The sequence below is a fragment of the Corvus brachyrhynchos genome, unplaced genomic scaffold (genome assembly GCF_000691975.1).
Source record: "Corvus brachyrhynchos isolate BGI_N302 unplaced genomic scaffold, ASM69197v1 scaffold20, whole genome shotgun sequence".
NCBI classification, from domain to species: Eukaryota; Metazoa; Chordata; class Aves; order Passeriformes; family Corvidae; genus Corvus; species Corvus brachyrhynchos.
Genome location: NW_008235735.1, coordinates 486438 through 498456, shown reverse-complemented (window position 1 = coordinate 498456; position 12019 = coordinate 486438). Strand labels below are relative to the sequence as shown.

The 12019-nt window shown below is 40.3% G+C and overlaps 1 protein-coding gene and 2 long non-coding RNA genes across 4 annotated transcripts in view; 2 read left to right on the top strand and 1 right to left on the bottom strand.

Moving 5' to 3' along the window:
• Positions 1–11853, top strand: part of LOC108446288 — a 48407-nt gene extending 36554 nt beyond the window's left edge. The window contains exon 5 of one of the 2 annotated variants that reach the window (XR_001861449.1): positions 11559–11853. This is a non-coding gene — a long non-coding RNA (uncharacterized LOC108446288). The remainder of the gene's footprint in view (positions 1–11558) is intronic. The other variant, XR_001861458.1, reaches the window with a different exon arrangement.
• On the bottom strand, positions 1951–11882 carry LOC108446318. The gene is made up of 2 exons (XR_001861491.1): positions 11797–11882; positions 1951–7632 (listed from the first exon to the last, which is right to left on the bottom strand). It is a non-coding gene; the product is annotated as an uncharacterized LOC108446318 (long non-coding RNA).
• A 10-nt stretch (positions 11883–11892) lies between these two features.
• METTL14 (methyltransferase like 14) overlaps positions 11893–12019 on the top strand; it is a 16991-nt gene continuing 16864 nt past the window's right edge. Inside the window, exon 1 of the mRNA XM_017733031.1 lies at positions 11893–11997. Within this exon, the coding sequence (XP_017588520.1) occupies positions 11893–11997 (105 nt within the window). The remainder of the gene's footprint in view (positions 11998–12019) is intronic.

The window sequence follows — 12019 nt, the reverse complement described above, 5'->3', positions numbered from 1 at the left end:
TGCCACGCCGATGCCGTCCCTCGCCCTCCCCGGCCGCCCCCCGGGTTCTGCGCTGCCCGCGGTCCTGCCGAGCTCCGCAGGTTCACCCCACCTCACTTGTCTCTCGCATTGGGGCTCCCCTGGAGCCACCTTCTCTGCCCTCGCCCCGTACTTGTGGCTCCCCCGACCTCCTACGCCCTCACGAAGAGCAGAAGGAGCCCGGGCAGAGCCTGGCCTGGGGAGCGTAGCTTCGGGGCGAGAGGGACATAACTGTCAGCGGGGAACAAAGGGGCTGGAACCAAACGCTGTGATGTCTTCGAGGGTTTAGCATTATCCCAGCCCCATGTGCTCTGAATAGTAATCTGCTTATTTCCAAGCACTGCAGAGGTCTGCATGACCTGATCATGTCTGATTTCCTTGTCCTGGGGAGCGTAGCTTCGGGGCGAGAGGGACATAACGGGCCCGCAGGGCCGGCTGGGGCGGCACAGGGATGGTGAGATCCCCAGGCGTGTCAGCGGGGAACAAAGGGGCTGGAACCAAACGCTGTGATGTCTTCGAGGGTTTAGCATTATCCCAGCCCCATGTGCTCTGAATAGTAATCTGCTTATTTCCAAGCACTGCAGAGGTCTGCATGACCTGATCATGTCTGATTTCCTTGTCCCACCGAGACGGCTGTCAGTTATTGCTGCTTCTTTGTCTAATACTGTGTGGTTGTTAATTTGGGGTAGTTACTATATTTTACTTTACCGCTGGTTTTAATCTATGCCGTTCATTCTTGACGTCAAATTCTGCCTCATGAAACACATACTGTGTATTGGGCAATTTGTCTGTAATATGAGTCTGTAGATTCACCTCTTCTTAAGATCCTTTTGCCTCTCCATTTTTTTTTTGTCTGCAGAGTTTTAATCTGGTTTCTGAGTGAGCACATCAGTATTTCCACTACCTTTTGTTGAGACAAAAGTCTAAAAAAAAGGGTGCTTTCTGCTTTCCATGCAGAATCCCACATATATCCAGTGAACAGAGCCCTTCCTTTAGCAGCCTCCAAGCTGTTGAAAAGGTGCAAAATGCAACTTTGCCAGTTTAAACTTTTGTTTGTAAGAACAAAAGAGCTCCAGTGCTACGGAAAGCAGGTCCTATAGTATTTGGGATTGCCTGTATTCATCTTAGTTCTGCTCATCTGTGGTTAATTCTTTATTGCAGCACTACAGTTTGTATTTTAATCTCTCACAAAGTTAAAGCATACTCTGCTGGGGTTTCTACAGCAACGTGATAACTATGCTATCACAGTGTCTGTTGCACTTCTTTGTGGACAGAAACTCACAGATTGTTCTTTCTTGCTGAGATTTCTTCTGCAGATATGTATATGCATTCTTTAAAAAAAATATCAGGACTGGTAAGAGTTTAATTTATTTTCAAAGTATTTGAATATATGCAAGGCATTAGCCTGAAAGCAACTCATTATGGCCATTTTTAAATTGTCTGAAATTCTGTTTCTGTCATGACAAGTTGGTTGCTTTTATCCTTTGGAAGGACCAGTTAAAAGCATGCTCAGCCTAGCTGGTTAAGGTTTCCTTCATTGCCTAGTAAACATCAAGTACCAGAAATATTTCATTTTCCCTGACCTAAGCTCTTTTTCCAACCCTCTGTAGCCTGGAAGAGAAAGGGTTCTGCTGATCAGCACAGGGGGAAGAGAACAAATGAGTGTGATGAGTCTTGCAAAGCGCTTCAGGCAAAGCTCTGAGCCTGGCACTTACTCATGTATTCTGATTGCATTCGCCTCCCCAAGGTGTGTGGGCTCTGCAGTGAACTTTCTTTACCTATCTAGGGTAGAGGCATTTGTGCTTGAGCTTGCAAAATCGTAGTCAGCAGGATGTGGGGGAAAAGAGGAGAGGCTAAACAGGGAAAAAGGTTTGGAAGTAACTAGAATTCCAAAAGAAGCACCAAGAAGAATAAAAAGCAATGTTATAATTATTCACTTCCAAGACAGGGTTCAGGTTTAATGGAAGGATCCACATGTACAGATTCACTCTTGAACATTTTGATTTTTATCATGAGAATGAACCTTCATTTGTTTTAGTAACTATAAATGAGCTTTCCCCATGATAGGAGGTCTGTTAATGCTACAGGAAATAATGCTTTTGTTACCATTTACAAATTAGGGACTCGGTCTGGTGTCCATTCAAGACATTGATAGTAAACTCACTGTAAAAAGGAGGGGCACTGTTCTAAGGAGTCCTGGAGCTGACAGAGGGTTTTTTGCAGGCTGTATGCTTTGCACTTTGCTTGCAGCTTCTGTCTTGGCTTGAGCATTTCCAAGTGTCTCCCCCATATGGTTTCTCTGGTGTTTGAACAGTGTGAGCACATGCACAGTTTGTCCTTCGGCTCTGGCACTTACAGGTGCCATGTAGAGAATCGCTCTGATCTGCTTGACTGCTTTTATCACACTTGTAGGAAGCTCATTATCTCTGTGACTGCTGCCTCTGTCACATGTAGTCACAATCACTCAAAAGTTATTGGAAAGAGCAAAGACAAAGCAAGAGTTATGTTTATAGACTGTGTTTTTGAGAACCTTGATTCTTTTGGACTTAAGATGGATTCTCACACTTTAAATAACAGTAAGAAACTGCACTATGCTTTAAGGGTAGACTTTACCTTCACGTATTTAGAAACAAGAACAGAAGCTTGTTACTCTGATACAGCTTTAGAAAGATGCCAAATATGAAATGCTCTTAGTGCATTTGCTTGCCTTAAAAAGTGTTTTCTCTGCTGTACAAAACTGTTGAAAACTCATTCACAAATTGAATTGCAAATGCAAAAGAAAGAAAAATTATGTTTTTGTAGGAAAACAGGAAACCTCAAAATCAGTCTGGCCATTGCATATAACTTGGATTCTGAAATTACAGCATCCAGCTTTTCAGGGAAAAAAAGGCAAAAAATGCTGGAAAATAAACCTTTGGAAACTGTGCTAATTATACTCCTGCAGCAGCACAGAGGGACTTAAAGTCAGTAATCTGTGTTTAACAAGGCCTGTGTTTTTATAGGAAAGCAAAGGCTTGTTTTGGTCTTTTGAGATTGGTTGGGAGAATAGTCCATTAAGACGATATTACAGTGAGTGAACTGGCTCCAGGTGAAGCCCATTCCTCCTTTTGCAAAACAGCTTCAATACTTAGTATTCAGCTTGTACCTCTCGTGAACAGAGGTTTTGACAGCAGTCCCATACATCAACACTCATAACCAAAGCTGGGAGATCTGTGCTGTGCACTGGCAACTTCCATGAAAGCAGTCATAGGAAATCATCTGCCAGAATAGGTTTTCGTTTCTGTACAATTCCTCAGGGTTGACTGTTTTTTTCTCTACTGATATTTTACAGTCCCAACACCAAACTGTTGATAAAACAAAGAATAATGAATAATTCATAGTTATGAATGGATCTGACCACTCCAACACCCCCTGCTCCCCCGTATTTCCGTGCATAGATTCCTTAGGTTATCTAAGAAATGGAAATTGTAAATATTCACATAATACAGAGCAGTGTGGGTTATTCATAATATGCAAGGCTTGAAAGGAAACTTACTCAAGAGCTTCCTTCATCCTAATAGCTTTCTAAAAGCACTTGATAGTTCTTCCCTGTGGCTGGTTCTGATTTTGCATCGTGTGAGGGTACAGGTTATTAGAGGACTAATTTTCAATGAGTGATTCATGTGAATAGGTGAAAATATCTGATGTGTGGGTTAACCATGCAAAAACAGTAGTCCTGCATTGCAAAAATATTTAATACCCAGCATTTAAAATTCAGCTGGAGAATCAGTCTAATTCTGCTGCCATTTGAATCAATAGGAAAATTCACTGATTAGCCTCTTCCTGTGTTCAGTAAAGCTGCTTACCTTTATTTTTGAGTCGCTCATGCAGTGTGCTGTCAGCAGAGATTTTAGAAAAGCTGAGCACTTCCAGCTGTCGGTGGAATTCAGTTAAAATACTAGTGACAAGTGAAGGCCTGACTCAGTCCTGTCTTACTGCCCCTGATAGCCCTATCCAAGGTATTCTCTCCTGCATTCCCTCAAGTTGGTGTCAAGCAGCAGCACAGATGGGACAGCTCAGAGCAAGGGCTGACTTCAGGCAATGAGATATGTGAGAAATTCCACCAAGAAAGAAGTACAAAGCAGAGAAAATGTAGTCAAACAACCAGGCACAACAATGAAATTATTTTCATACTATCTAGCTAATAGCATACTACTTTTTCTTCGTATAATCAGCTACGCTGGGGCAAATAGATCAAGTGCTGGAATAAATGGAAAAACTTACACACGTGACTTAGTGGCACTTAGGGTGAGATCAAACACCAGGCTGAAGTCAGAACTAGGAGAGGAAGCAAGGCTTCACACAAAGGAGACTTCCATGTGCAAAATGAGCCATGGAATGGGTGCCGAAATGAGTCAACATTTTTAGGATGTAAGTCAGCGCTCTTATAAAATAATTTTATTCATCAGTGTCATTCTTTTTAACTACATGGGCAGCAGAAATTTGAAATGCTGCCAAGTCTGACTCAAAATTAATTTGGGTTTGTGCTTATGTGGGAGAGAATAGGCCTTTTGTTCATAATTCCATATAAGCTCTATAGGGTGACCCTGCATTACACAGGATGTAGCTGAACAGCCGGTAATTGATGAGGTTTCCATTAACACATAACACAGTGTGCACAGTAATGAGATCACAGGAAAAGCTTTTTTAAAGTGTTAAGTACTTTCTTGTACAAGGAGCCGAGTTCGTATTATAAGGGAGTAAGAAACCTGTTTTCCTGGAACAAGGCCATAAGAAACTTGATTTCCTGGAGGAGTTCAAGACGTAAGTGCATATGTGCTCAACACTGGGTTCCACAGACACGATGAAGTAACTGCAGTTAAAGCTGAAAGGTAAACTGGATCACGCAAAACTGGGGACCAGTTTCTGTCGCATGTGTAAAGCAGGTTACAGGAGTACCAGGTGTAACACTTTGGAGCGCAGGAGACAGGATGTGTCCATGGAGTTGCTACTACTTCAGCAACACCCAGGAACATGCAACTGGTACAACATACAGGCCTGTTCACGCACTCCCAGGGCCATGGGGTTTGAGCCTGGTTTGATATTGCTTCCATGAGCAACCTCCAAGGACTCCTTATGTTCCTCTCACAGGAGAGTTCAACAGATCCCAAGTGTGCAGTGCCATGTGGCAGAGTGGGGCGTAAGACTGGAGTGTGAGAGCAGGAGAGCCCCAGCCTGCCTGTGTAAATACAGCCGAGGTGCTGCTCGATTTCCTGATGCTCGCAATGGGAGGTGAAGGCAGCATCCCATATGTTGCAGTCTGTTAACTAGGTGAAAGGGGAGTCTGTGTAGCCAGCCTATAAATAAGCATATTTAAAGAGGCAAGAATATGACAAAGAAGATATTTTGAAGAAATGGAATAGAAAATTGCATTTGTTAACAAACAAGCTTAATGGAGCTTTGCTTAGAAATGGAACTTCAATTCCAAACCTGACTACCCTGAGTGTATGTGGGATTTGGTAAGTGAGTCAGTCCTTTAAGGGAGACAAAATGTGAAAAAAAAAATTGATGTTTTCTTCATCATAAAACATACATTTTGGACTCTTTTTCATATAGAAGGTGGCCCTTGCAAATGAGTCAGCATTAGGTAAGCGTGCCACAGAGCAGGATTAAGCCTTATTTATACAAAACATCCCCTGTCACTGAAGACAACTGGTTCACAGAGCTGAGATATATGACCTTCTACAGTTTCCTCTGACATTCATGTGTAGAAGGTTCCTTGGGGTAAACAATGCTTTATAAATGTACTTGTTTAAATAAGTCCTTCTCTCACAAACAATCCAGGTAGTTCCCTCCAATGATTTATGTCTGGAATGGTAGCATATGTCTTCTCTTTGCTCAGAGATCAATTTCTGAAAACATTTCTTAATAATACCTATTTGAGAATTTTGCATTTCATTGCTGTGAAGTGTAAGTGCAGTGAAAATCCCAAACCACAGAAAGTGAGGCAGGCAGGGTTGGTTTGTGTTTTCATCTTCCACCTAATCCAAGTCCCACCTTCCCATTAGCAGCAGTGGAATGAGGCATTTCTACTGCTTGCTACACAACCTTCAGCAGCAACACACACACAGTCTGTAAAGAAGACTTTTTGACAGAGTTTCAGAGGGAAGCAGGAATTACTTTAGTGCTGAGCTACATATATGCAATGATCTTTGGTCAATATCACCCAAATTAAATCCTACCTGTCTTAAATATTTTTGTTTTCTGCAAAAGAAATTCTAAAGACTTCATTCTCTTGTTCTTAGTAATAGTTTTGGATAACAATATCATTATTTTTTCAAAAGAACATGTATTCTCATACTTACTGAAGGGAAAGCTAAAAAAACCAGTTTATACTTATTTGACTCAAAGAGACTGGGTTTGTATTGAAAGCATGAGGACTAATTTTAAATTATCTTTTGTTTTACTTGCAATTTCTATTGTTTGAGAAGTTTAGCTGTTAAGCAGGGGAGTATATTGCTGAGTGTTTACAATCCATGTTCTATTGGCTATATAGGTTAATAATTCCATTGAAACCATTGAATTCCATTGAATCATCATCTCATGTTAGTGAGTAGATATTGTGCATTATATATACAAGCCTTAGTTTGCCCATACTGGTACCATTTTAAAAAATACAGATCCCAGTAGTTCCTAGCTTGCTTTCAGAAATATATGCAGAGCTGGAGCAACCATTTCACGGTGAATACTATAAAGTGATGTACAAAGATGTACTTGGTATTTGTGCCTCCTTTCAACAATGTGTTGAAATTTTAAAATGCAGTCACATATGCTTTAAAATAAATAAGGTGGGGATCCTGTCTACAGCTATTTCCTTGACAATCTAATGGCTCTGTGGAATTACACGTTCCAACTTACTGTTTTCATACTTAGCCACCTTGGCTGGCATAATGATATGTCAAGTAAAAGTAAAAATTAAAATTAAGCCCATTGGATTACGAAAAGCAACATATTTTTGCTGTCGATATAGCTATACAAAACACAGTTACTTCTGTTTTTATACTGGTCTGTTCAGGACACTATTTTTGTAAATAAGCACTGTATTACTGTACACTCTACTTTTTTTTTACTTTTGACTTTTAAACATTGTTATTGTACACAATACCTCCTAATGGTATGTAACTAAATCCTACCAGACCAAATGTCCAGTTATATTAAGTAGAAATACTGTTAACTTGAAAAAATGTAAAATTTCAAACCTCTCCTTGCTTTATGATGATTATTACCCTGTTTTGGAACCATGTCTCAGAATGTTGCCATTATTTCAGCAGAGCCTTCATTTAGCCCTTAGAAATCGAGTAAATAACTTGTGCTGGGAGCTGTAGGAGGTGGACTTGCAATTTACATCATAGGATCATAGAACACCAGGTTGGAAGGGACCTTAAGGACCATCTGGTTCAAACTTTCTTGGCAAAAGCACAGTCTAGACAGGATGGCCCAGCACCGTTAAAAGTGTCCAATGTTGGGAAATCCACCACTTCCCTGGGGAAATTATTCCAATGATGAATAGTCCATATGTCCACTTCTTTTTTCTGCATATGTAGGTTTTTCTTCGTAAATTTCTCTCTGTATTTCCTAGGATCCAGGAAAAATGAAAAACAGAATAACTCCTTTCTCTAAGATTTAACTACAAGCCATCTTCTGGAATAACAAGAAGATAAACAATAAATTCAGGGCTATATTTTAAAATATTTTATGCAAATAACATGCTGGTGCAAAATACTCCATCTATTTCGATATGGAGGTAGCCAGGAAACATTAAATAATACTGAAAACAAAAGTACTGAGTATGTCAGGTAATAGATAAGGATGAGTTTTCTGGAACACAGAGACTTCAGACACAGGAGGTTTTCAGTGTACAAAGCTGCCATATCCGGTCACATTCTGCACAGTAGCAGTGTCCTTTATTGCCAGTCAGTGCAAACAAACCAGCTCTGAGACAACCACAGAACATGTGCACAAGTGCCACATTTAAACATAAAACTGAATGGGTTTGTTTTGCAAGCAATGACACAGATTCTGACTGTAACATAAAACTGGTAGTCTAATTTATTATCTTGTTTTAAAAACACAGGGAAAACAGGAAAATTATTCATATTTTCTGATCTCAGTGCCTGTAGAGTTAAGTCTGGAAGTCAGTGAACACTGAGACTATTGAAATATGGCCTTTTTTATTCAAAGCATTACAAATTCACACTTCTTTGATGCTTTGGTTTGTAACAGTAAAGCCAAGAGATATCATGTCATTAGAGCTGTACTGCCCTTGAGTGGATCAAATTCAGCTCAGTGGTAGAACAAATAACATCACTGAACTGTGTAATTACTAGAGATTTGCTCTTGCCTCACTAAGGGGGCAGTGTTAAGGAGTAAATACAAGGCTAGATGCACTACAGTATAAAGCTGCACTCCACCCTCTCTTCTCATGATGTATTTTAAGGCATATACACAGACATTTCTGTTGAAAAGCATTCTCTGAATGTGGTGAGAAGCCAGTATTGCCTGATCTCCAGACCAAGTGGGACTTGGGGGAAGAAATGTAAAAAGACCAAATCTTACCTTTTGCAACACAAATTAACACATTGAATTTGTAAAATAGAATAGAATAGAATAGAATAGAATAGAATAGAATAGAATAAACTACACCAGACTATTACGTGGTCCAACTGCCTGATCACCTCAGGGCCGACCAAAAGTTAAAGGCTGTTGTTAAGGGCATTGTCCAAACACCTCTAAAACACTGACAGGTTGCCTGGAGCATTGACCACCTCTCCAGGGAGCCTGCTCAGTGTTTCATCATCCTCTCATAAAGAAATGCTTCCTAATGTCAAGTCTGAATAGCTGTAAATAGAATATTTTGAATTAAGAATATAGACTCTAATTTTGGTAGTTCGTGACATTTCTAGAACAAAACATGTTGATTAGAGGAATTTTTAAAAGCAGAAATCATTTTCATTCCCAGCAATTTAACAAATCCAGTGCAAGGTCTTAAAATCCTCTCGTGACCCATCCACATTTTTCAGCAAAATGAAGTTCAGTTCAAAAAGCTTCTCTAATTCTGCTCCAATCCTGCTGGTTTTCTTCCAGCAATGTTGGATACTGCTCGAGGAAGCCAGAGCAAAGTTTAGTTCAGGATATTTAAGAAACTAAGTTTATTCCATGTATGGGAACTAGAAATGTTTTTATCATTTTTTAAACTTTTGTGTGCAAGTCACTTATTCTTGCTGACAAAGTAGAATGAAATACGATGCCATTCAAAAGCAAAGGAGTTACAGAATCTCTTTGAAAATTCCTGTCAATGGTCACATCCAGGTACGATTTTGTGGTGCAGAGGCAAGCAGCTCCAACATCAAGGCTTCATGTCCATCACAAAGGACATGTCCAAAGCTGGGTCAAATGGCAGTGCAACTTGATCTAGACGAAGTGTGAAATCGTACCACATGCCGGGCAAATTATCCACAGCCTGTGGCAGAGTGTTTATGAAGGCTCTGTTTTGGCTGGATGCTTGTGGGCTTACTAAGGACAAGCAGTACTCGCCTAATAGAGACTCTGCTGCTACTTATTTACTTCCAGTAGCTTTTTAAACAGAAGCGCAGCTGCTGCAGTGAGTTTGTACAGGTTCAGGGGTGTGGTGTTTTGCAATACACTCATTAAGTCAGATTTGCCTTCTGGTGGGGACATAGCTTAAGGCAGAGGTAGAAAAGCAAGCGCAGCCACGGTCCCTGGGTGTTGGGATACTGTCAGTTGTTCAAAATAGGCTCCAAAACTGAGGTAACAATGTGTAAAGATATTTCGAAAGAGGTAGATCTAGGTACTTCATTGAAAGCATAGGGAAAAAGGACACGAAATAAGAAGTGTGATGTTAGTCCATGCTAACATCTGTTTTTCTATTACAAAATATTCTTATATTTTCTGTTTTTCTACTAATCTGTTTTGAGTTAAGAGATAAATTTCTTTCTCATTTCGTCTATTTGGTCCATTTGGTGTTTTTAATTTATGAATTTATTTAGCATCTAATAGGGCACAATGTAGTTTGAGTTTTGTTATGTGAAGAACAATTGAAGTGAGAGAACAGTGCTAAATTAAGCAGTTTGGGCCTAATTCAGTGTAACTTTTTCAGTCATTTCTACCAACACAAAATAAGTAGCAGTTTTTTGCTAAATGGAGTAGTCTAGACTTGAATATATGTCAGTGTAACACAATTCCCAAATGGGTGTGAAATTTTATCATTATTTGTTAGTGTTTTATAAATACTTTATAATGCCATAAACGGATAAGCAAAAGTGGCAGAGCATGTCTACTTATTGCACAACCACCTGACACTGGAAGTAGATACAAGTAGGCTGGAGGACAGGAATTGAATTCAAAATTACCTCAACAATAGAAGCAATTAAAAAGATTGAATGCACCTCAGTAAAGAGAAGTTACTCAGGGATAATCAGTTAAATAAAAACAGGATGAGATAACAATTGGCTTCATAAATATGAAGGATAATATCTGGATAATGGATGAGAGTTGATGGCACTTCCACAAACTCATTAGTCACCATTAGACCAGCAAGAATTTGGTCTGATACTTACCTTAACAGGAACATGGGCTGGATACAAGGCTCAGAGAGCTGAAACCACAGCATGCACAGAGAAGAAGAAAGGCATGGAGCATTCTGCAAAACCACAACTTTTTTGTTTTGAAACAGTGCATGTGTACAGCAGAACACCTTCATAGCCATTAATGTTTGTAAAGATCAGCTCATCTTAGCAACCAGTTCTAAAAATGGAGTGCAGGCTCCTACAAACCTCATCAGATCACATCCAGGAGGAAGTGATTTTGTTACTGTGCAGAGACTTCTACTGTATTCATTACAGCCAACAATACCAAAGCAGTGTACAGTAGCATGAGACAGCTACTGACCTTTTTTTTCCCATAACATTTCCATAGATAGGACACTATAACTAGTAATGTATTCCCGAAGGAGATAAACAACTTTTGGTATTTTAGGGTTTTAACATTTCAAAAGCTCCATCATATTTCTAGGATATTCTATCACTGAGAAATGTGAGTAGCTGGAAATGGTTTCTTTCTGTATTAGTCTACACCTCTTTCATTTCCTTCTCTTCATGCATCTTTCTCAGTCTTCAGTGTGACCTGCATAATGTCATTGACATGTACACAATATATGCCACATTCCAAAAAAGGAGAGTAACATCTTGTATCATGAAAGTATGCCAGTGTCTGGCACTCAGAAACCAGCAGAGGAACAGCATGCTCTGTGTAGCATAGAGCTGAGTGCACTTCTCAGCTCTTGCTGGCCACATCGTTGGGTCTGGCAATTACAGGAAGAATTGGTCCGTGTCAGGAGAGCAAACATCAGCATTAATTGTAACTGCGGGATAATTTGTAGAGTTTCTTTATTCATTTGTTAAGTTTCCTTTTGTGAGATAGTAGGGACTGACGTTTCTTGCGGACCTTTATTTCCGTCTTCATTCTTGTTGCATTCTGAATAGTTCTCAGAAAATCAGCATGAAATATGGATTAGACACATTCCCAGACAGACAGTACATAGGAGAGGGGACAAAGGAGGAAGCGGGAAAGACACTAAAAATCAGATGAAAATAGCTTCAAACATTCTGCAAAACTCCCTCACAGCGGAAGTTTCTAAAGGATTAGAAGATGAAAGCGAAACATGAAGGTTAACCTACAAATAACTACACTGCATGCTGGAATTGGATATAAAGGATGTACCTTAGAAAAACCGACCAGGTGCTTAAATGGTCACAGCTGCGATACGGCCTGAGCTGGGTGTCGCCTCAGGGATGGACCGTGCACTGCAGCGGCTGAATGAAGATGAACTTTACACCTACACTTGAACAACGCCTGCATCCCACGCAAACGAGCGAAGCGTCGGGCACCGAGCTTTCCCTGAGGGAATTGCGCGGCACGGAAGTGACGCGCGGGCGGGAAGGGA